At 43.9% G+C, this 26,240-nt stretch overlaps 1 protein-coding gene across 1 annotated transcript in view; it reads right to left on the bottom strand.

Moving 5' to 3' along the window:
- Positions 1–26,240, bottom strand: part of LOC116311568 (glutamate receptor ionotropic, NMDA 2B) — a 141,840-nt gene that overhangs the window by 41,075 nt on the left and 74,525 nt on the right. Inside the window, exons 6-9 of the mRNA XM_039611393.1 lie at positions 24,720–24,863; positions 23,209–23,479; positions 12,815–13,007; positions 1,566–1,680 (exon numbers count right to left, since the gene is read on the bottom strand). Coding sequence (XP_039467327.1) covers positions 1,566–1,680; positions 12,815–13,007; positions 23,209–23,479; positions 24,720–24,863 — 723 coding nt within the window. The remainder of the gene's footprint in view (positions 1–1,565; positions 1,681–12,814; positions 13,008–23,208; positions 23,480–24,719; positions 24,864–26,240) is intronic.

The following is a 26,240-nucleotide window of genomic DNA, read 5'->3' as shown; positions in this document are numbered from 1 at the left end:
GTTCCATGGCCTAATTTTAAGCCAAGCATTAGCTGTCAGACACATGGCCTCGTATTTGACTCTAGAATACTTTGGTATGCAGAGGAGTCATGGTCGACTCCTTACAGTCACCTCCACCACTGTGCTTCACAGTTGGCATGAAGTGTTTATGCTGATATGCTGCATTTGAATTTCTCCAAATGTGGGTTGGACATTATGGCCAGATATCTCCACTCATGTCCCATCTGTCGAAAGGACATTGTTCCACAAGTCTTGTGGTTTGTTCGGATCCACCTCTGCAAACCTGAGCAGTGCTGCTGCTGTTTTTAGTGTGAAGAGGCTTTCTCCTGAAAACCCTTTGAAAAAACATATCTTTTCATTCTCTTTCTAATTGTACTGTCATGAACTTTAACATTTAACATGCTAACCGAGGTCTGTAGAGTCTGAGATATAGCACTTCTGTTGTTTTTAGCAATTTCTCTGAGCATTAAGCGATCTGACCTTGGGGTGAATTTACTGGGACCTCCACTCCCGGAAAGTTTGGTGTAGGTCTTGAGAGTTTTCCACTTGTAAATAACAGAATGATCAATCTCAGATTGTTTGGAAATGACCTTATAACCCTTGCCAGATTGATGCAGAGCAACAATTGCTTCTCTAAGATCATTGATGTCTTTCTTTCTTGGCATTGTGTTAAAACACAACTGAATGAAGTTTTAACACTGCTTCTGCATTTTGCCTTGTACTTTTTATTATCATGATGTCTGTATATGTAAACTTTTTTAAATGAACGAGGGTATACTTTCTTAACAAGCCTGTATTTGGGAAGAACTGCTATATCAACCAACTCTGACACTAATAACATCATCACATGTGAAACGGACCTGAAAATGAATAACTTCTTTATAAGCAGATGAGGATTGGTGAATTCTGAATATCTGTATGTATGGAATGGTATAAAAAAGTTACTAATTTTACTCAGAGAATACAGTTTCACTCCATATATTTACCTTGATCTCCATGTCCCACCCTGTCTTTACAATAACTTGCTGCCTGTTAGTTCTTAAGGGTATCTTAACATCTTTTTAGTGGAAAAAAATAGATTTTTTTTGGAGACAGCGCATAACCAGGAATGATTTTGTAACAAAAAAAAAGCTGCATAATAAATAGGCAACTGTTAACCAAAGTTTTGAAATTAAAACAGCTCTGGAGCAGCATTCAAATAACACATCACCACTCTGGAGCCTCTGCTGCAGTGCATTGCTCAAAGGCACCTTCACTGAGCTGATAATATCTAATCAGAGTAGCGCCTATAAGGCTTAAGGCTTAAAATGCTTGAAAAGTGAAAATCAGACGATAAGAGATCCAGATAAAAACACACAGATACTCGCGGACTTCATAGGGAACAGCTAACTCATTGCTTCTATTCATTTTAACAGTTTACAAAATGTTTCACTGTTAACAACAGAGGACAATTAGGTTAGTCAGGACTTACAATTTTATGCAGATCGGCTGTTTTTTTCATATGAGTGTCTTACCCTCCCCCCCCCGACACACACACAGACGGTCAGTGACTCCCTCTGTCTCACCCTGTCCCACTGTCTCTCCTTGTTGAGCAGAATGATGACCAGCTTGGGATGCATCTGGTATCCATCCTCACTGAACGACAGATTACGTCCCTCAAACGTCACATTCATCAGGTACCTGCAGAGAGAAACATTGAGGAGAGAAACAGACTGACGCATATATCACTTGCTGGAAAATATCCTTGTCACTGGCATTTCACAAATGTCTCATTTGTTCTATATATCTACATCCATTCAGGTTCCATTACTCAGTTCCCCAAACGTTAAAGTTTGATTGCACATCAAGTTATTTTTTAAGCATCTTTTCTGACAAACCCAGTGATATTACATAAATTCGTCATCTGCCAAGAAACAGCTATCAACTAATGTCGAACCAGCTCTTCCATAAATAGATATACATTAGTCATCACTTGGATAGACATTTGAACAGAACAGCAGATGATGGTTTTAAGACGGGACTAAAGAAAATGAATTTCAGCAAATTATGTCATCCCTAAATGTCAAATATTACATTTCAATCGCTGCCAATGATTCACCTTTTCTGTTGTGACATTCAGTGCGAAATTTTGTGTATTTGCCCTCTGATATTTCCCCATCACGAGCTGGATGAAAAAGTTGATACCAAACCTCTATCTGTTAAATAAAAGCTACAGTCAGCAGTTAGGTAGCTTAGCGCAAAGACTGGATACACAGGGAAACATTAGTCACTCAGTACTTCATCCTTCAAACGTAACAAACGCGGAAATTCACACGTTGTACAAGGTGTGAGAAAAAAATTCTACATCTCCAGCATTAAAAACAATTAAAAATGATATCAATCAGACTTTGAAGACTGACCCTTACCATTCAGTCTTATACATGTACCTATCTCTGGATTGTTTTGATAGTAGCTGCTATTTTCTTTTTAGATCAGTCTCTCTGTTAGAGTCTGCAATTTCACCACTTATACATCATTTAAGAACATCTGTGTCCAACTGAGTCAGCCTCATGTCTCCGATCATCGCTGGTAATGACAGCTGGTTCTGCAACTACAATCTTAGAAGCAAACAGGAGTTTTTACATGGATGAATCTGCAGTGCCTGAAGGTGACGGTTAAGGTCAGCGTGGACGAGGATTATGCTTTTTTTGTGACATTTACCAGTGCGCACACTGTGAATTCATCTCACAGGATCGGACTGTCAAAGCAGAGTGAGTGCAATGAAATGATCAGAGTGGCTTAAGTTTGCAGAGAGACTCCCAACACATTGCGATCAATCTGAGTAAGTCTGCAACCAGTCTCTTTTCAATTGGAGACTCGGCTAGTTGTGTTCTGGTTTTATTCTTATATAAAAGCAAGGCTGCCAAGCTCCTTAATCACTTTACAGTTAAATCACAATCCTGCCGCAGCGATGTCTCTATTTGTGGAGGAATGTCTCAAATCTATCTCATGTTCTGTCTGGACTCTGAATGTAATTAGTTTATGTGAATTTCTAATTAATGTGAAATTCTGTAAGCTAATTTATCACATTGCATAAGACTGCATGTAACTGCCAATTCAACCGCGATCAATCAAACTGATAGCAGACTGACTTCGTCTTATTGCCATTTTATCATCATCTTAATGTGCCAAAGTCGCTTTGGAGACGACAACTGCGAGTGATTACAAGTTCTTTGTTTACGGCCTTAACTGTGGTTCTGCTACAGTCTCTAGCCACTGTTCTCCCTCTGGTGACTGTAGCACAAGAGACAACCTTGAGAAGAAAAAACAGAAACTGTTGTGACTGTTGTCGAGGGGCAGCACACACCATTGGCAGGATTTTCCTTCTGTGGTTAATTTTGCTTCTCTGTCTTCTTTGTCAGAGACCCAAATCGTAATCAAGTCGAAGGGTTGCTGTCTAACACAGTCGAGGACCAAATCCAGTGCACATTACATATGAACACATGCAACAAGCGCATGAACAAGTGATTTTAAAATAGCAGTCATTCTGGGCTGAAATCTTTTGCCATGCAAGTTACTGTTTCTGACCAAGAAACAGCACTCAGACCACACTCTGAAAATGTATGCTTCAAAAAAGCGGCTCATTAGCGAGCTTTAGAGGTTCTGGCAGGTGGATTTTTTTATTATTTTTTTTTTTTACCTTTATTCACACAGTCAGGGTAGTTGCTTCACTCTGTTTTCAGTCTTTAAGCTAAATTATGTTCTCTGTCTTCCTGTCTGGGGGGAGATTTCTGCATGAAGGGCTGCCAAACACAGCCATGAGAACTGTGATTAAAAACATTATTAAAATCCAGCTTATCCATTGTCCTCCTCATAAGATAATTACAGAGAGATATAAAAAAAATCTACAACCAAACAGCTTAAATATTCACTAAATATACAATTTGAAATAACTGCTCGAACACAATTTAAAATCTATGAGCAATTTGGAATGAATTTTTCCTGGAGCTGAAGGGACACACATATGAGCAATGCAGTTTTTATCGGGTGTCAGAAGTGTGTGTCAGGTGGAATAATTTCACTTCCCTGCAACTAAAACAACACACACACACACTCAGCAGTGCCTTACCCTCATGCAGAGGGTATGGTTATTGTGCGTGGGAGTGTGTAAGTGCATGTACATGAGGACAGCAATGTTTATGTCAGATGAACTCGAATTCACTTCACTGTCATCCCACACACACACACACACACAGACACACACTCTCTCTTAACTATTTCACTCCCTCACCCCTAGCCTTCCCGCTCTGTGACTGTTTCCATGGAAACACTCTACCTCAAAAGCATGCACGCTATATATATATGGAGATGAATAAATACATGGCAAAAGATACTGCATCTGAAAGTGTGTGCATGTAGAGGATTGTATGTTGATGGGATCTATCTATCTATCTATCTATCTATCTATCTATCTATCTATCTATCTATCTATCTATCTATCTATCTATCTATCTATCTATCTGTGATGAAATGACTTATGTAATCCAGCAATTACTCTAATGCCAGCTTTCTTATTCTTTCCTCTCTATCAAAAATTGATATTTTCAATGGGCTGTGATGATCACACCATCTCATGCAGCCCCATGTGTCCGGCTTACAGCCGCTCCTGTAGAACCTTGGCACTGATACAAAGTGCATAGAATCTGCTGCATAAATCATAAGCCATTTACAAAATGACTCGACGCTGCGGTCCCTTTAATCTTTACTGAGCAAGCTATTGTTACATGCTGCAATTCAGAGCCTGTGTGTGTGAGTGTGTCTATGAGTGTGCACGTGAGCATCCTACACACTGACAGCAAGGAAACACAAGCATATGTGTGTTGCCATAGCAGCCACAACCACTGTTACTATGGTAACGGTAATCTCGCAGAGGGTGGGAAAGAGACGCAGAGAGAGTGAGAGGGGTGGGATTCAAAGAAAAAGGGGGAGGGGATGGGTCATAGTACAGGCAGATTTCAACACGTCTCTCTTCCCCGCATCATCCTGCAACTTCTGTGTTTACAGGAAAGCAATCTGTGTCCTCTCTTCATTCAAGCACATTCTCTGAACTTCCTGTAAATATAATAAAACTGGACATACATCTCCAGACACAGTGATAACAGCTTAGTAAGCAGCAGTCTCTGGGAGTGACAAATGAAGCCAAAGCAGAAGTGCAGATCCTTCAAAGACCATTTGAGACTGAAAAAGAAAGAGAGTCAATCCCCATAGGGTCCCTTGTTAAAGTTGAACCTTGCAGCAGAAAAAAAGTATGTTTCCTGCTTGGTACAAAAAATATGTTTGGTTTAAGTAGCCAGTTTCATCGTTTATAACAACTGTACCAGACAATTTTTTTCCTATTACTCAGCCTTTTCAGGTTTTGAAGGCTCAAAATTAGGGGTGTGGCTGCTTTGACTGTAAACCTACACAGGTGATTAGCCACAAGCGGTGTGCTAGGCGTCACCTCAGCACATTCTGGTCACTGAACTGAGCTTTGGGTCATGTTTTTGGTGCCCTGTGGAGCATTTTAATGCAACTATGACATTTAAAATGGCTTTCTGTGCAGGTGTTTGTGTGGTGTAGTTTTGCCAAGCAAAACTGTAGTATTTTAAATGTATGTAACTTAGCACTAAATTAACAGTTGTCTGCGTTTGTGTGTTGTACCTATATACCAATCAGGTATAACATTATGACCACCTGGCTAATGTTGTGTTGGTCCAGATTTTGCTGCCAAAACAGCCCTGACCCATCGAGGTACGGACTCCACTAGACCCCTCAAGGTGAAGATGTTAGCAACAGATCCTTTAAGTCCTGTAAGTTGTGAGGTGGAGCCTCCATGAATCAGACTTGTTTGTCCAGCACATCTCACAGACGATCAATTGGAATGAAATCTGGAGAATTTGGAGGTCAACTCAACATCTCAAACTCATTGTTGTGCTCCCCAAACCATTCCTGAACCATTTTGTGACAGGGTTCATTATTACAATTTCCATGAAAGAGTGTACGTGGTCTGCAACAATGCTTAGGTAGTTGGTACTTGTCAAAGTAACATCCACATGGATGGTAGGACCCAAGGTTTCCCAGCAGAACATTGTCCAAAGCAACAGACTGCCTCCGCCAGTTTTATTTCTTCCCTTAGTGCATCCTGGTGTCAGGTGTTCTCCAGGTAAGCAACACACACACGCATCTACATGATGTGAAAAATGCTCAATTTTCCTGTGTCTAACACATCAACTTTGAGGACAAAATGCTCACATGCTCCCTAATATATCCCATCCACCGGTGAAGAGATAATCAGTGTTATTCGCTTCACCTGTCAGAGGCCTGATCGGTGTACAGTCCATGGATGCAGTATGCTAACATTAGCTAACTACCAACATGTTCTCACTCCCAAACCATAATATTTGAGGCTAGGTGACAAATCGTCAACAAGTTATGCTTCCGGGCACCAAACACGTCCCTAAATGACGAGATTGGAAAAATGAGGAAACATGAGAACCGTTTGGACTCAATCTTTACATGTTCGTTCATTTTACTTAAATTGCTTTGGAAAACACTATTGAATGTCATTAAAGTGCTGGTTAAGGTTTGGGATAAGGTTATGGTTATGGTTAGAGCTGGAATACATGGCTAGAACGTGTATTACCGTGGGACCGTCATTATTCCTCAGGAACGCTGCGGGACGTGACAAATCATCAGGATGTTACGCCTCCGGAGTGAGAACCGGCTGTGACTACTAAGGTATTTGCCCTCTCCTCCAAAAATGGTCACTTCTGTCTCTAAAGAACCAAGATGAAAAAGCACAAAATGGCTCAAATGTAGGCTTGAAAACAGATCTTTAAAAGACAGTGGATAACTCACGGTGGCTATCTCCATCTTTTATTTACAGTCCATGCAGTTTACTCTGCAGCAAAACTCACAGAGGCATATAAAGACTAGAGCTGCAGGCATGCAGAGACTGTTATTCCAAAGCTGGGTGACAGGATGATTGCATGTCACCATCACTGCCTTCCTGTAATGTGAACACAAACCGATCCCTGCTTTTCCATAAGTTACTGTATGTGTCATGAGATGGTATAAAGTTATGTGGATGGTAGGAATCTGAATACGCAGGTGTGACTAGCATAATAAGACAGAATCACATCCACCTTCCCCACTAAAATGCATGTTTTGATATCCTGTTGAACCTGTCAGTTTCCTGCACGAGCCAGAGGAGAGTATCTCAGCTGTGCTGTACAAGAGGTGAATTAAAATTCAAACAGCAGCAGCTGTCTTCACCTGGCGAACAAGAGCTAGTAACACTGACCGGAGTCCAACATGTACTACTCCAATCAAATCTACAGAAAACGATTTCTACATTCAGGAAACGCCTCATATTTTTTGCAGCGTGAACCACAATGCAGCGAATCCATTTGTATGCGTAGGTTTATCTAAAGACAAACTACAACAACACAGCACGCAGCAGAACACTTCCCATGCTAACTCCATGGCCTGACACAGATAGGTTTTAGCGCATGTTCTGTGTGAATAATGGAGGAGTTGTGTAAAATATTGATAAGTCAGTTTTAATAAATTAACCCTGACATGAATTAATTATGAATTACACTCCTTAGCAATTACTGTGGTACAGTGTAATCACTGGATCTGAGGAGGAGGGATCTATACTGAGAGTGATAACAAGCCTTGTATGGCTCCGTGCGGCTGAGGTAGAAAAACATACTGAAGCTTTGTTGCGTGCACACTTGGGGTATAATGTGTGAATGCGAGGGGAGGTGTGACTATATACATTCAGCTGCATCCATATATGACGAGTGAACGTGTAAACAAAGCTGCGCTAATGGGAGCAGAGGGAAGAAGCATGGACATCAATATGTGGCTTTGACACATGATTGACAACACTTAATTAAAACTAATTACAGTGAAATTTCTTTAAAGCGCTAGCCCTCGAACAGACTGGATTGTCTACATTGCAGAGATAATGGATACCTGAGGCAATATTCTCCTCCTCTTGATTTTCTAATTTCAGAGCATTTTGGAATAAAACTTCAAAAGCCTTAAAAGACAAACCTATGTACTGTACTGCTATACAAATTGAAAATTATAATAGCCTGCAGCAAAAAGGAGGCAGGTGAAGCTGGGACGCAGCAGAGAGGAGGAAAAAAAGAGCGGGAAGCATGTAATAAAAAATACTGGAGAAAGGAAAAGATTATGTGAGATAAAATAAGAAACACAGAAAAGCAGAGGACTGGATAAACGTGGCAGACAAAAAGAGATTTAGTGACAGGACAGATGAAAAGATTTATAGGCAATAAAGATGGAGAGACGGGAGATGGAAGAAAGAGGAGAGAGGATTCCTGACCTACTTCCAATCAAGCCCCATCAAAAACAGGTACCTTTCTGCCACCTCCCACTGCCTGCCCCATAAACACACACATCCAGCTGGGCTCCACAGACTCACACACACACGCAAACACCGAGTCGGACACGCCATTGGCACACACTCATTTCTCAGTGCAACAGGGTCAAAATGCAACTGCAGATTGTTCTGTATCCAGAGCACGCGTGCAAACACACACCAACACACTGACGCACACACACGTGTATATACTTTAATATATTTATATATATATATATATACCCCATATTGAAAGCCTTACTGAGGCCACAGAAGTTCAAAAATGCCCACGGAGCTTAAAAGCACTTGACACCTTTCCAAGACCAACCTCATCTGGAACCTGTCCACGCCTGGCAAGGTCAGGGCCAGTGTTGTCAAACTCATGATTCTCACACTGTTGTGTATTGCTCGCTGCTGGCCTCTACTGCCACCTCTCCCTCGCTCTGTCCCTCCCTCTCCTCTGTGCTTTGCTCTCTTCTTCTTCCCCTTCCTGCTATCTTCATTTGTCAGGCTCATGCTGTAGAATTAGCTGGAATGTCACAGCGCTGGCTACAATGGACTTAATTTACTTAGTGGAGTGACGCGTCCTTCTCTTGTGGTATTCTATGAGGCACTGAGGGCCGAACAAGAAAATGCTAATGTATGGCTTATAAATTCGAGAAGATGACCGTGACCTTAGAGCCAATCTTCCTCGTTCACCAGCAGACTGAAATGTAAACTAGATTCAATTTACATATTCCCCATGCATCTCTTACTGACCTAACTCGTGCATAATCCACAAGCTGGACCAACTTGTGTTGGAGCTACAATACAAATTTTTCACTCGTACTTTGGGACATATGTATTTCCATATAATCTTCGGCTTTTAAGAAGGTTTAAAAATGTATAACTGCCACCGGCCTTCCTTGATTTCTTCACCATCTGCTTCAGATTCTTAACCACGCCCTTCAAAGACGTCCTAAAAAAATGTTGTGGAATATATCTAAAGCAAGAACAAGGTACGGGTACTTCTCGCTACTCGCTACCACTCTTTAAACCTGAGATCCCCAACTGGAGAACTTCTACCCTGTAGGCTATCTGCAGTGGCCGTGGTTTATAATGTACCAGAACCTAAGAAAGGATCGCACGGAGAAAACAAGCTGAGGATTCATCCGTGTTGTCATATAATACTGTAGATACATGTTTGCTGTTAGCATGTTTGCTTACTGTTAGCTTGTCACTTCTGCAGCTGGTCCGTCACGTTCTTGTGTCCCTAAAAACACTTCTGCTGTGTTTTGTGAGATTGTTTTTGGTTTTGTGAGCTTTTGCTGTGTATTTTTATATTTCTGTTATGTTTCGTGTGTTTTGCAGCACTTTTCCATTTGCTGCTGTTTTCTTAAGTACGTTTGACCTCTCAGGGCCACCGTACATCACAGTAAAAATATGGGTTTAAAAGTGAAATCTGTAGCTAGTGTGTGTAAACATTAAAGCACCCAATTTTATAGCACTAAAAGTTAGTTTATTTACCTAAATGTTTCAGATTGGCACATGTGGATCGTGACTTAGCTGTGGGGCAAGCTCCGGACCTATATTGATTGCCGCAGTTTCTGATTGGTCCATTTTCCATGGATGTTTTTCCAGCTTAATATGTTGAGCTTTAGAGATGAAGGCGTCGTTTTCAGGTTTAGCTGCTAAATGCCATTTTCGACAGCTTAGAATTAATCGTGCCCCTGCTTGATTTATTAATGATTTACTTTAAAGGTCTGCTTGAAATTTTTACAAATGGAGTTTGTATTCACTGGAGAGAACACAGAGTGTAAGGCTTCCCAGACGCAGGAAAGAGCTTTTTGATTGAGCTGCCTTCCATCCATCTTTCATTCGTTGACTCACTTAGTAGTGAACGAATCGAGCGGGAGGGCATCGGTCCATGCAGCCAAGCAGCCATGCAAGCCGGGCAACTAGGCGTCCGTTCACTTTCTAATATATAGACTCTAGGCCAAATGCTAATCTCTTGATTGAACACTTGAAGACAAAGGTTATCACCAAACAAATTTAGTTAAAGCAGAAAAGGGGCGAAGGATCTTAGCAGTGCTTGCAACTGATCTAATCAACAACACAGCTAAGTTGATTATAAAACTGCAGGTCTGCAGCGCAGGCACCAGCTAGGGAGGAGCAGAACGGTAGAGATGAGAGGAAAAATCACTAGAGAAGAGAGGAGAGGGGACAAGAGGAGAGGCGAGGAGGTGTGAGAAGATAAAACGGTAGAGCAGCCCTCCACAGAACAGAATAAAAGTGGAACAAAGCAGAGCAGATGTAGGAAAAAAAAGCAGAGCAGGGCAGAACAAAAACAGAAGACTACGGGGCGCGAGAGGACAGAGTTACGAGGAAGCCGAGCAGAGCAGAGAGAACGCGGCAGAGAGACCACAGCAGAGTTGAGAAGAACAAAGCAGTGCGCAGCAGACCACAGCGAGGCAAACACATGAACAGAAGAGAGAGGAGGGGGGGTGTATTCTGGGGCAAGAGCAGCTGCCATAAACTCCACTGTTATCTCAAAGCAGTAAGCAGCGGTGAAACAAATGCAAAAGCTTCAGAAAGGAGAGAACAACAGGCAGGGGCTGAAATGACATCCAAAGAGTAGACTGGAACAGACAACAAAGCTTTGTTGCCTTTGTGCAGGATGCAGTTAAGCTCGGACCATGAGCAAAAAAATTACACACATCCCAAAAGAAGAGCCCGAGTTTCCACAGTAGGCTCCAGGTTTCTCTGGCGTCTTATGAGCGTGAGAAGAGTATTTCGGGATGTATGCGTGCTTGCAATCAGCAGAAAACTTGCAGGAGAAGGCAGAAAAAGACTGTTTATGCATCTATACATCTGTCTGAATCAGCCAAAAGGGGTCAGTGCATTTCGTTTTCTGTGCGAGTGTCTGTGATCTGCCGCCGGTGTCCTGAAGCGATACTGACAGTCTCTTTAGCAAGCATACACACATATGCTGCCCTGCACTACACCTGTGCACACATGCACATGTGGCTTTCCTTGACAGTTTGTCTCTCTTTAGGGCAATAAAAACACACATACCCACGCACATCTATCTCCAGCAGACGCGCAGAGTGGCGGATGGGGTGAAACTGCCACTGAATATAATGCTGCGCTGAGCTCTGGAGCGCAGCACGACAGGGGATAGTGTTCGCCGACTGAAACGCCATTGGGACCAATTAGGCAGCGCGCAGAGCAAAGCGCAGCCGAACGCTAGGCTTCACATCCAGTTCAAAAGGCCTGCTGCTGGGACGGACAGCTGAAGGGGTGGGGTCGGTTTTCCTGAAGATGGCAGCATGTGAAGGGGGTGTTTGTGCGCGTAGGGTATTATTACGTGGGGGGAGGATGATCACAGCATGCAGGGGATGGTGTTTGCACGCGCGTGCTGCAACATCTGCTGCACCAGTGATGACGGTGCCATGGTGATCGTGGGGATGTTAGACCACCAGAACGTTGCGATTTTAAAGCAGCATCCACAAATGACTCCCACATCAACTCGGACACATTAGCGTGAATAAACAGCTTTAAACAAACATGACCAGTGCTTTGTGGCATTTCTTCTATATTGTACAGAAGTGTATGGTTTGCACCACAGAGCTGGTTTTCGTGAGATATGTGCTGAACTGCTGCAGGGCAGAAAGCAAAAGGAAAAGGAACGTGGTTCCTAGAGAACACCAAGACTGCTGCAGAATGACATATTCAAGCAGCGCGCAAGTGGCAACATCCAGCAGAGAGCTGAACGTTTTATGGGAAAGCAGGCTTATTGATAAAGAACGCAAACCGCACCACCAGAAGCTCAGTAATTAATAAAAGTAAGATCCAAGATGTCACTTAATACTACTTAATCTTTTTGTTTTGGCTGCTTAAAAGTTTTTTTGCAGTTTGAGAACTGAATGAAGATGTGCCAGATCATAGTTCAATTTCAGACTTCTGTTAACTAACAGGTATTTGTCCAGGTAACAGTAAAGGGGCATGAATTTCTGTTTCTGGCTGGACTCTGAGTATAAGCGGCTAATGTGAATTTGTGATTAATGCAAATTTCTGTATATGCAGACAGCAACAGACTTGTGATTTTCACTGATTTAATTCACTGTCACTGCCAACTCGACTCCATTCATTGTAAACTGATGGCAGACTGACTCTAATTATTTGCAGCATCACTAGAAGTTGTGTCACAAATGTAGAAAAATGAAAATAAAACTATAATTTCGTTATCCTTGCATAACGACAACAAAGACCCTCGAATCGTACATTTAAATGTCACACTATTGCTTTGCGTGCAATACTATAAGTGCCGATCAAACCAGATAAACTAACTGAGACTGCTCACCCAGGTCCATTAAGTGTGATCATGGTGCTTTGACATGCTACGCCCTCTCCACCTTCACTCACCTGAGCACTTCGTTGGGGTTGCCTGAGATGGGGGTCTTTCTGTCAGGAGCTCCGTGGCACTGAGACTTCAAGAGGGTGTGAGGCCCGCGGTCCATCATCATGGTAGAAGTCGCCATAGTGATGATCGCCACACCATCGCGAACCCGCGCCTCTAAGCCGTAGTCCCATTCATCATAGGAGACAGAAAGCAGGCCTGGAAGCAAGAAGAGGAGAGAGATCGTTTAGAGGAAATGCAGAAAGAAGGTAGATGAGGGGTTTTTGTTTTAAAGGGAGGTGAGAAGGGAAGGAGTGATTCTACGGAGGAAAGTCAAGACACAGTGAGACGGACAGATGGAGGAAAGTAAACCGGGGAGACAGGGGGATCAGTCTGCTAGGATATATAGAGTGTACATGCTTTGAACACACTCCAAGAGACAGAGCATACACTACGTAGTGACTCAGAGAGCAGATGAATAGCACTCCCATTCTGACTGATTAAGAGTCTATCACCTTGCTGTGTTTGTCCATCTGTCTGTCTAAAGTACGTCCTGTACTGTCTGTTTGTCGGCCTTTGCACTCTCCGCACGCCTGTTTATCTGTCCTTCTGTCTGCCCGAGTCCTGTTCGCATTTGACAATCTGTCAAATGTTTAGGAACATTTATTTGCAGGTCTCTCTCTGTCTGTGTGCCTCCATGCCCATCTCTCCCGATGCCCTTCCAAGTGCCCATCAGCCCATTCAGCTGTTTGCCAGGATACCTGTCGTTCCTCCACCACGTCCTTCTCTGTAGCTATTCGAAGCATTCTCGAGGATGAGGACAGCGCTCGATTTTACAAGTCTCTCTCATTTGGTCTAGAGTCGCTTGAAAAATGTAAACAGCCTGGTGGCAGGCAGCAAATCGCAAACACTAAATTTCCTGTAGGTATCCTAAAAACCTGACAATAACTTGCATGAATGTGAAAATATTTTCTTAATGTTAAATCTTTGTAAAAAAAAAAAAAAGGCGTTAACTTACTGTTAGGCTCTTTTGGATGTATTAAAACACAGCTGCTATGAAAATGAGTTTCACTGATATTAAACTGCTGTTATTAGCAATAAAATCCATTACAATATTCAATTTTAATAATGATAAACCCATGACTAATAGTCATCATTAATTGATTACTCATGGTGCATGTTTCCCAGCAATAAACCTTGTGCACAGTGTTTATCTCTTTTTAATGACCAGTCATTAAGTTCCCGTGTTCAGCGGTTCAGGACTTCATCATGCTGGATTTAACAAGGGGATTGTCCTTAAGCACGGCACACAAGGATTCATTTTGGAGCATCATTTGGTAACAATTTCATGCCTTTTTGGCTTAGGTTACAGTTCAAAGTTGGAGCAGGTGTAATTTTAATATTAATTGGGTGGTGTAAAGATGTTCACCACCCAATTATTACTAAAATAATCCAATCAGCAAACATGCAAACATGGAAATCTTTTTTTTTCTTTTAAGAAAAAAGCAAGCGTTTCGGTGTTCGGTGGTCATGTTAGAGAAGGTGGCAATCAGTGGTAGGCATTGCCGATCAAACAATTTAACACTCAAACCTTTCAAGTCAAAAGTCGTAACTACCTCCAGGTTTAAAATTGGCTACAAAAATGCCTTTATGACTTCTGAAAACAGCCAACAGCTGATTGTTTTGCCTGTTTAGGAGCCATTAGAGGCCCCCTGGGTTCAAGCTCTCAGGGTTTGTAAGCTTGTAATTTATCTGACTCTCTTCCATCTAATCTGTCCATCTTTCTGTCCATCAGCAGGTCTGCATCTATCTGACAATGTATGACCACATGTCAGCCAGCCCGCTACCATGTCAGCGTGCAGAAATAGACAGGCAGCCTGGCAACCTGCCTTCCTCACGGGGCCTCTGCACTGACAGCTCGGGCCCTTCAGGACCACATCTCATGTCACACATTGTCGACACTTTCTCACCACTCGCTCGCTGCGTTCCCCGTTCCTTTTTACGTGCTTGACTTTTTATTGCTTTAAGAGCGCGACTTTCTTCCCAGGAAGACATACGCGAGACGTGTGTGTCGGGAGCACGCGGGCGGACGGTTTGATCTCTTATTGTCGCAGCTCTCTTTTGGGCATGTAACAAGGCATTACAATGTGGCAGGACATCTCCCTCTCACACATACAACCAAAATCACAAACACTGCGGACATAACGCATCCACAACAAGCAAACTGATCGGAAAACATAACAGCAGATATTTCTGGAAACAGTTTATTATTGCCAGTGATGTCAGACTGGGTGGTTACGTTAGCACAGTGTGTGTGGCAGTCGTGTGCAACTTTGATCAGGGGAAAAAAGAGACAGAAAGGCTGTTAGTAGGAGAGAGAGAGAGAGCTGAGAGGGACGAGGAGGGGAAAGAGTGACAGAATGAGCAGAAGAGAGAGAAAGTCAGGCAGCAGCAGAGACACAAAGATACAGACTCAAGAAACACGGGAAGATGAAGGGAGCTGAGACTTGGGAGCAAGTCAGAGGAGGCTGAAATAGTAACACAGAAGAAAAAAAACAGAAAAGTGAGGGAACAGCAGCAAAATATAGAGAAGGAAGAAGGAGTGGGTGAAGAGATGGTTTCCCAAAGCGCTACTTAAGGAAGGGATCAGCGGAATTACCCGTGAGATTTGGAGGCTCTTCATCACACACGGTGCAAATTATTAAGTGTGCCTTGTAAGCAAATTAGGCCCGCAGCTAGCGTGCAACTCCTGGTGAACCCTGAACCGCCAGAGTCCGCAGAGGACACAACCAGCGAAACCAACAGTCACATGCGGTGCCGTGGTGTCATTTCACTCTGTGCTGATTTAGAAGTTGGTGCGCTTGACTGCCACTTGCTGCAGGCTTAATGTGGCTTTTCTGATCTTGATGCTTACACTAGGCATGTTGGTTTGTCCAGAACTATCCCAACTGATACTGGATTCTTATGTCAAATGCCACACAGAAAATAAAAAATAAAAAAACACATAGAAACATGTCCTACATGCACTCACTAGCCACTTTATTAGGTACACCTTGCTGGTCCTGGGTCGGATCATCTTTTGTCTTCAGAACTGCTCATTCAGAATTAACAAGGTGCTGAGTAAACTCAGAAACCAGACTGATATGGTTTCAGCTTTGTCACATGGTGTACTATCCTGCTGAAAGCAGCCATCAGAAGATGGACACACTATGGTCAAAAAAGGATGGACATGGTCAGCAACAATAAGTAGGCAGGCTGTGAAATTTCAGTAATGCTTAATTGGAACTAAGACGTCCCCAACACCATTTCCACCAACACCACAAGCCTGAACCACTGATACAAGGCAGGATGGATCCATGTTTTCATACCTAAACGGTATGAAAGCTGACGCTCACATGGAATGCCTTAAGAGACATCAAGACTCATCAGACCAGGTGTTTTTCCAACCTCCTATTGTGCAATTTTGGTGAGTCTGTGAAAACTATAACCTCAGTTTCCTGCTCTTAGCTGCTGTTGAAGCCCATCTGCTTCAAGATTTAATGTATTGTGTGTTTATATGAATACCTCGGCTGTAATGAGGGGTTATTTTCATTTTCACCTTCAGAATACCCGTTTACTCAATCACTTTTTTAGGCCATTCTCTGTAAACCCCCAGAGGATCAACAATTTCTGACAACAACAACTACGTCACGTTCGGTCACTGAAATGACCTTTCTTCCCCTTTCAGCGGGTCTTCTTATTCATGTCTACATGCCTAGAAGTACTGACCAGAGAGCAGTAGGGCCGGGTTCGAGTCTGACCTGCAGCCCTTTGCTGCATGTCTTCCCCTCTCTCCCCTCTTTCCTGTCTATCTCCACTGTTTCTATCCAATAAAGGCCAAAAAATAATCTTAAAAAAAAAAGGATCTGGCAACAAAGACACTGCTTCACTCCAGAAAAAATAAAGATTTTAAACTGGCGTCTTTCTGGACAACTCATATGTTGTCATATGTAGACTCATGTTTGTTATAGGCCAATATGTCATCAAGCTGATAAATATCTGTCAGGGTTATATAGAGTTAACAATTGCTAACTTTCTCAGACTACTAGGATTTCGATGCTGTTCTTCTACGTCTTTGCACTTCAAGACAGACAAAACCACAAAGCAGAGGCATTTGGAAAGCTTTAGCATTTTAGTGATTACAAAGGTGAGGCTGTTCTCAGTACAGGTTTTACAGACTGTCACTGCTGAAGCTGTTTAGAGGAAACTCATCAGCCAACCATCACTTTCATTTTTCTGGCAGGAGCAGCACGAACAAGCACAGATCCTACAGGAGCAGAGCTGTGAATCAAAGCTCGGCCATCTGGATACTGATGGTTTCTTTGCATGCTGTCTTACAACACTGTATTTTATACTTAATACGCTATTTTTAATGACGTTTTTAAGTAAAGGTAAATCTAAATGATCTTGTACTTGACAAAAGCGACGTCATAAAAAGTCGTCTTACTTTGAGAGTTCTGTGAGATTATTTTGGCACATTCTGCATCCTGTTCATCACGCATGAAACAGAAGGATGACATTTAGCCTAAAATGTGTCACTTTGTCCCATGTGATTCATGTCATGATAATTCAGTGTTAACTGAAAGAGGTTCGTGTGTGTCCATCAACGCAGCCACTCCACGCAGCTCTACTTTGCAATCATCCAGGCGGTACACGAGCGAGACGCCATTATCTCAGCGGCAACATAAATCAAGAGGGACGTTGTTGTGTGATTTACATAACTGATACGGTGATATATCAAACTTTATAGAGTGGAACCCTAATTTGTAACAGACAGAGTGACACAAACGCACACGCACGGACACAAACGCGCACAGAATTCAGTTCACCCTGTCCAACGAGTAAACACCGGTCGTCCTTCACCATATGAAGTACACGGCAGTGCGCAAACACACAACCCATTTGATTACATTCGCTCATTATTTTCTCATGCAAATTAAACCCTGAAACAATCGTAACTTTCACAGACAAATGCACATAGACATTGCACACCGAAACAAAAACAAAAGCACACACAGGCCTGCAAACACACTCCTAGCGCCCATTCAGAGTAAATCATCTGTGGGTGCCAATAGGGGAACAGAGGTAAAAAGTTTGAGTTACGGTGCCTGAACGGGACAACGGTCTCAGGTTCCGCCTGGAAAACCATTTCCCAGAAACTGCTGAGGACAGGCGGCAGTGTAATTTCTCCCCTCTGCTGTAAATCAACCAGCCAAACACCAACAAATTACAGCGCTCATACATCCAGCTTAGATATACTACCTCCTCTACAGTTTTCTCTCCCACAGAGAGCCAAAAGTTGAGGAAAGTTCCATTAGTTAGCACGGTGGGGACATCACTAACAGTTAAAGGTTTGATTCCCACTGAGAGATGGCCTTTCTAAAAAGTGTCTGTCCACCCCCAAGCGCTGAGTGTCGTTTTCGATGAGTCAGCCTGACAGGTGTGCCTGACAAATTGCGTGAGCAGGTTGAGTGTTTTAATGTGCCCCAACTTAGACATCACTTTGGTTTCACATTTGACCTGAAAAGGTTAGATTGACCTCCGGTGGTGCTGTGGAGAAAAGAGGCTCCCTCATTTCTTGTTAGAAAAGGTCAGTTTGTCTTACAAAACACTCCAACAGTGAACTGCAAAGAAAATTTAAGGAATAGCTTTTCGGTGGTTCTGTCGTCCGTCTGCGGCGCCAAATAGACCTTTGTTTTTGTTTCTACGCGGATCATTATGATGGTCAAATACAGGGAGTCGGTTTTAGGACCGGTCTATACTATACAGCAGAATATCATTATCACTGTTTTAGAAATGAAACAAAAAGCTTTTCTGTAATGTGGTGCAGTATATACCACAGCTCGGCTGCAGCTTCTTCTTATGAAAAATGAAGCAAATGAAGAAATTAAAACTTGTTTTCTTTCTAAGTGCCAGCAGGCGGTGAGTCCTCAGGCTGCCATCTTCTAAGAAAGTCTATGAGAGGAAAAACTCTTTGTCTCACTTGAGTGGCCATCTTTAACTTTCATATATAGTCTGCACAACGTACATTGCCGATCCTGATTCCTGTACTGAATCACCACATTGACTCACCAAGGAGACCATTTTTAAAAGCAGGGAGTTGGCTAAAAAGTCTCAACATTAGCACAGTGTGCCAAGAGAAATGAGACAAGGAAAAAATGTGATTGAATTATCTTTCTGGAAAGGTTTATGAGACTATTTCTAAGGCACATCCACAAAGGATTTATCTATAAAAGGAGATTTTGAAACAAGATTGAACTTTCAAAGAGGTGCTTGACCTTCCAGAATTCCTCTAATACAGCGACAACTTCTGGAAAGTCTCAAACAACCCAACAAAAACATCCAAAGAAAGTCACGTCTAAACAAAGGTCAGTTTATTATCTGCTAACCTGAAGGCTCTGGGCTAAAATGGCAAAGAGAAGTGGTAAAGTTAAAATCAGTGCTATCCCAACAGTACATTAAGGCTTTTATTAATTTTGCCTCAACAAAACCTTTTGGATGAATATTCTATGGATTTGTTCGAGGCCAAGAGTCTCATCACAGTTTGCATAAACCAAACAAAGACAAACAAATCATTCTACCTACAGTCAAAGCTGAGGGAAGCTGTATAAAGTGGAGATGCTATGTTGCTACAGGCCGAATTGTGATTATTGCGGAAAACATGAATTCTGCTCCCTTAAAGAAAGTCTCTGACAGTGACAGTGGGGACAATGGCAGGTCGTCAGTCTGTCACTCTGGGGTATGCAGTGGTGCAGTGATCCTGAACACAAGAATTACCCCCCCTGTGAATGGCTTAAAAGCAATAAACTAAACTTATGGTGAAGTCAAAGTCAAGACTTGAACCCTACTGACATGCTGCAGCGTGAACTGAGAAAAGAACAGGTCCAGTGTGCATCCACTATGCAGTTCTGCAAAGAAGGCTGGGCAAAATTTCCACAGCAGCCATGCAGAGGCTGATCTTTGATTATCGGAGGTGTCGGTTGTAGCTGTTGTTGCTAAAGCTGGCACAACTAGCTATAAAAGCTGGGCCATTTACATGTTTTAGGTAAGTTTGGTACGTACAATTCTGATTTAAAACAAGCATTTTAGGGCAACATCTTTGTGGCGGGCGTGGTTTGCAGTGCCGCTGCAGGGGGGGTGGACACACCTGAGCGGCATCCGCAATCACGCCTCGTCGCATAAAAAGGGAACTGGTTTCTTTTTTCTTTTTTCTTTTTTTTTAACCTGTCCCGTTTGGTTCTTTTGCCATCAGAATTATTGTCTAAAGGCGAAGAAAGATGCCCAACGGATTTACTTTACCAAATGGACCATCCCAGCCTTGCTGTAATGGTCCATTTGATTCACCTTTTATTGTTTATTTTATTTTCACTTGCTGAATATGGGACAGACTTGACTGGGGGAAAGAAAGGGGAGAAAGAAAGAGGAAAAGAAAACAGCGGGGAAGAGGGACGGGGAAAAGGGCAAAAACCAAAACCAACAGAATAAGCAGACAAAAAATACATATATCGATCACCTGGATCACCTGTTGAGAAAGAAAGAAGAAAGCAAGCAGAAGAAAACGAGAGTAATAAACATCATCACAATGATCTATGGGAATATGACAGTAAATACTAAATATTAAACATTATTGTGCAGCACGTAAGATCGACAGCGCACAGTGTGCTTTGAGGTAGGAGCCAAAAAGGGTGTAGTTTGTGTGTGTGATCACCTGTGTGTACACCTGTGAGCATGGACGCGCTTGTTTTGTTTTTTTTTTTAAAGGTTCCTTCATGTAATGATCTGCTAGAGGGTGTGGGGGCCACTGCCCCATCCTCCAGGGCATGACGCAGGTATGGAGGAGATCAAAACTCCAGACATCCAGAGGCCCCCAGAACACAAGAGACCAAGGAAGACCAACAGAGGGCAGCCGCACTACTATCCCAGAAAGAGCCGAGGAGAGTCCCAGATGAGGGGTCACTCAGCAGCTGCGGAGCAGAAGCCAGGGGTTGCAGTGACGTGCCCGTGAGCTCCGCCGGCAGCCAGCTGTGCCTGAGTGACCGAGCTCCGGGCCGAGAGCCGAGGCACCCGCCTCCGGTGGCCCGAGCGAGCCCCAGGCTCCAGGCCCCGATAAGCAGCCGCCAAGGGTGAGCGGTGTGTACCTGGGCGCCCACCCCGGACACACAGAACCACCAACGCACCGATGTCTGAGGGCGTCCGCCACCGGCAGGGGAAGTGGTGGGGTGAGATAGGCCTCCAAACCTTGGAGGGCCTGAGATGTCCCCAGAGAGGTGCGTCTGATACCCAACCTGACATATAGACACAGACATACAGGCACACACAGATACAAACATCCATTCCCACCCTCATGCTCTCATAAGCAATTATTCCACACTCAACCAACGTGGAGACAGACATAAAGAGACGCTGTACACACAATCACTCTCCCTAGCGTACTCTAAGAACCGGGTCTGGGTACCCTTGCCCTGGAGGGGAAACTGCACCCAGACCCAGGTGGTGTTACCCTTTTCCTGCAGTGGGGAGAAGCAGACCGCCCGACTCTGCAGCAGCAGGGAGGCCCCACATTCCAGACCCCAGTCGGACGGCCAACTCCTCCTCCCAGCCCCCGCTCCAGCAGGCCGCAGAGAACGGGGGTGTGTGAAGACTCAAACCTCCCTCCACCCGCTCATATGTAGTGTTGATGTATGTGTGTTCTAAGGTGCATTTAAAACCCAGGAGGGCATGGAGCCACCTGCCAGAGCAGCAGGTAAGCGCATAGCCCCTCCTGCTAGCCCTCAATGTCTACGTGTATTTAAAATTGAGAGGTGGGCAACGACGCCAGGGGTGAGGTGTACACCCTGATGGTAATTTGGATTCTGTGTGGCGTGCCCACCCCAAGATCCTATATGTATGTGTAATGAGAGTGTGAGTAATGTGAATGTCTAAGGTGTGGGATAAAATTGAGGCAGAGGCAGCCAGAAGGGGACAGAGGGGGGATGCCTCCCTGCACTCTGGTGACACACCCCTACCCCAAGGCCCTGCATGTGTGGGTGATTGTGGTGGAGCGGGAAGAGGGAGGCAGCTGGAGATGGGAGGGAAGGAAGGAGGGCAGTAACCCCTCCCTGGGGCCAGCTCCCCGCTGACCCCAGTAGGCACCCCCATACTCTGCAACCCGCCAGGAAAGGGGGGCCCAGGCCCATCCGGACCGGGGCCCAGCGCTGCAGCGCTGCCCGCCCCACAGAGCCCGGGACAGTCCACCCGACCCCACCACAGAGAAAACTGCACCCATCCCATCATCCACTCATCTTCCAGACTACACTAGACAATAGACGCCCAGGCTGAGATCTTCCTCCACCTCTCCTGTATCTCCCCTCCTGCAGAGAGAGTTCCTGAAGAGAGGAAGGCTCCTGCAAGATGTGACAACCTCCCCACCAGTTGAAGAGCCCCCAGGTGGCTCGATGCACCGCGCGGCACCCTGCGCCACGGCCGAGCCCCCATACACCCACCCGCCCACAACCCCGCAACACACCAACCAGGACCCAGCCCCTGAGGCCCGGCCAGGGCCCCTGCCCAGAGACGGAGCGCCCCAGAACCTCACGCCCGTCCCGGACCCACCCAGGGGCAGCCAGGCTACCAGGTCAGTAACCCACGTCCGTCAGCACAGACCCTCCCTAGCCCTGCTGCACGCAGCCACGAGGAAACCGTCACCCAAGAGCCAACAGAGCCCTTAATTGGCCATGACCGCTACCCCGGGTTGAGCCCCCCACGGAAGATGCTCCTGGGGAACCCCCCGATGCCCCAAGCCCGTCCCTGCCCCCACACCCATCACAACAGTGAAGGCGGGACCAAACTATGACCCCCACCCCACTAGGTGATGGAGCTGATCAAAGAGCCCAGAGCAATTGATCTGATGTGGTGGCAGAGGCTGTATCAAGACTAATGTAATCTAATAGATAATTTCTATATTGGTTAGAATTAAGTTTATTTTTATTTTTCCAGTTCATGAGGACTGTTTTCTTGGCTATGCATAGGGCAGTGAAAACCATATGGGCTATATGGGCTATATAAGGGAACTGGTTTCTGTCGTTATGTTGTTGTTGTTGGTAGGTGTATGACTGCGAGCTGGAAAGCAGCAGCCGTGTGATTGTGAACAGCAACCTGAGTAATAACAAAGTATGCTGAAAAGTCTTCCGTGGTTCATTTACAATCTTCCATACTGAAAATGGATGCATTTGTAACACTCCAAATTCTCACCTAATCACTGAAGTTTATGTAAATGTTACACTCCACATGTGTAGGATTTAAGCTGAAAGCAATAAAAGATCATTTATTATGTTTGATTATGTCAGATTACAGTGTTATCCAAGTTTAAGTCCGAACTCTGGTTCAGTTTGAGATTTCCTACCTGTGGGGAACTCGGCCGGCACTACATCAGTATCTCCAGCAACCAGCGAGGGCACGATCCACGTGTAGCCATAGCCAGTGATTCCAACAGAGTGGGCCACCTCAAAGATAGTGTTAGCCTCTTCTTTTGTGCAATAGAGAAGAATAACAGGGCTCTGGAGCTTCTTCAGCTGGTTCTGGATCTTCGAATCGCCGTCGTCCACAGACATGTCAAGTAGTAGAACTTCTTCTAATTCCCAGCCCACAAAGCTGTTCTCGATGGTACTACGAATCTGCAGTGGGTAGAAGGGGCTGATTAACACGATGTACTTTGCTTTAGTCTTTAACAAGACAAAAAAAATGTCAAACCCTAATATTTTTGTCAACAGTGTTTTTCAATGTGTGTTTCACTTGTATTTTAGTTTATTGTTCCAGGATGAAGCAGTTTATTAAAAACAAAGTGGCTACATCACTAGATTGAATTGGAATTTCTTTTACTTAGCACTTCACTTCACAGATCCGGCATTTGGGTTTTTACAAATTACTAAATGTTTATAAAACAGGTCTCTAATCAGCATGTTACAAAGCACCTGAAAACCCCTGGGACTGAAAAATACAGTCATGCAGTTATTCATGCGCTTTCAATAGAAAGTCAGTCTCCAAAGACTCCCATGTTGAAACTTTGCAGCTGAAATAGACGCGTTTACAGTCTGGTACACGAAATGCTTTTAATTTATCTTTCTACTCATGACAACTATACAGAGGGTGATGTTTTTACAAACAACTTTTAAGGCTTAAGGTTAGGCGTCTGTAGCTGATAGCTGACTGCTAGGCTAATCAGAGTCACTGAACACTGAAGTGCATTTGTCGTGGCTGTGCCTTTTGGAGCATCCATCCATCCATCCATCCATCCATCCATCCATCCATTCGTGGGGGGCGCTGGAGCCTATCCCAGCTGTCATAGGGCGAGAGGCGGGGTACGCCCTGGACAGGTCGCCAGTCTGTCGCAGGGCTAACACACAGAGACAGACAACCATGCGCACTTACATTTACTCCCGCATTCACATCTATGGGCAATTTAGATTGACCAATTAACCTATCTCCACTAACTTTTGGAGCATTTTATATGAAATTTGATAACAAATTTGTTTGCTGTGTGTTTTATTTTAAGAGATTATTCAATAAGTCTACTTCTGGTTTTGGTGAGTAAAACTGTAGTGCTTTATGTGTTAAAATAAAGCATCTAAATCAAATTCAAAATTATATTTTGTCTGTTTGTTAGTACATTTATGTTTTAATCTTACTTGTAACTACATTTATTTTTTGACTTTTTTGAATTATTATTTTTATTATTTAATTGTTAATATCCCTGATTGCAAAGATTTGGGAGTAAAAGTGAATATTCTGACTAATACCTGACTTAGATATTAGATATTTAAAAATGCGTAGGCTTTTGGGAACACATTCACATCACATTCTGCATCTCTTTCATCCTGATTGATTGTACGTGTTGCATCAGCTGCACGGCATTACCTTGGTGACAAAGTCCTGATAACCCGGGTAGTACGTTGTGACTATGGAGAAGATGTACCAGTCGTATTCCTCCATGATGTTCAAAATGACTGACGCCTGCTGCTCGATGGAGGGGCCGAACTGAAAGAACATGGAGTGGTCATCCTGAAAGTGACAGAAAAACACACAGAAGGACAAAGATGTGGAGTGTAAATGGTTATGCAACAACACTGGTCTGAACTTTAATTTAGGTGGCTGCGCACACGCAGAGGAGAACAGCTACTACTTAAAGGACGCGCTGTGTTTTTGTAACATTATTGGTGTGAACATTAATTTAGTCACCTTTATTCTTTCGCTCGCAGAGGGAAAAGGCGAGAGGACACCAGTGGTCTTGTAATGATACCGGTCATGATTTTCATTAGTTGCCTTTATGACTCCGTTAATGAGTTTGTACACGGGGGTGGCTGGAGCAAATTCTGAGGGCTTCAAGCTGCTGTCCTTAATCTCACAGGTCGTGTTCATCATTTTTGTTTTATTAAAGCCAACAAGGCCATTTTTTAGCCCGCACAGTCCTAGATTTAAATAACAAACAAGAAATGGCACACAGTAACCCCTGACTGAGTCTGTCTGCTGGGAGAAACTCAGTCTAGAGACGTTAAATGTACACCAAACCAAACAGCATTACAGACACTCCAATAAACACTGCTCACATACTGATATCCAAGCCTGCGTCTTGCCGTGAGTGTTGAAACAGAATACCGAGGTGGACAGAAGATGAGGAGGAGGTGAGAAACTCGTCTAGACAGGACTCTGCAGTTCTGCAACACGAGCAGGTTATTTTGCATGTGTGTTTGTGTCTGTGAGTCATTCTGCGAGTGTCCAACTTGCGTGTACACAATGTACAGTAGTGTGTTTATGGTCACAGCATTCATGCTTCTAATGTGGCAAATGATATGAATGAGAATGAGGGTGTTTTTTGTTTTTTTGTATTGCATGTGAGCAAATTGAAGCTGACAGTAAGACCAGGCAAGCAGGCAGACTGGGTGCCGGCGTCTTAGGACTCTTTCTGCACTTCATTCATCATCAAAGGCTAACCTGGCCCTCCCAGGGGATTCACGTGGTCTGTTACCTTGTTGCTGCATTAACGAGATCAGGGCTGCCCGATTGAGGCAGCATGTCGAGGTGTACGGCGAGCATGTAAGATGGGAACTCTCGCAAGTAATGAGAGTAATGCGCTGCATCCATGAGGCTGAAACCATGTCATTATCCCCGTGCTGCTTGAAATATAAACACAGCTTCGGCGCAGGAGCTGTGTCTCGAGATCATGAAAAAATGATGCGCGCTCTGACGTCGTGCCGTGTTTCACTGCTAACTCGAATCCATTTGTTGCTCAACTTTCTGTCTCTTCTCCGCCCCTTCTTCTCTCATTCTTCATCTCTATCCATCTCGTCTCTCGCTCTGCCGTCCCATTAATACCACTGGAATTACTGCCAGGGCACGGTTATAATTGAATTTCCAGACTTGTGCACTCCCGCTCCCCCC

The sequence above is a fragment of the Oreochromis aureus genome, linkage group 4 (genome assembly GCF_013358895.1).
Source record: "Oreochromis aureus strain Israel breed Guangdong linkage group 4, ZZ_aureus, whole genome shotgun sequence".
Taxonomy (NCBI): Eukaryota; Metazoa; Chordata; class Actinopteri; order Cichliformes; family Cichlidae; genus Oreochromis; species Oreochromis aureus.
The sequence above is the reverse complement of the archived record's forward strand: the minus strand, read 5'-3'. Positions and strand labels throughout refer to the sequence as shown.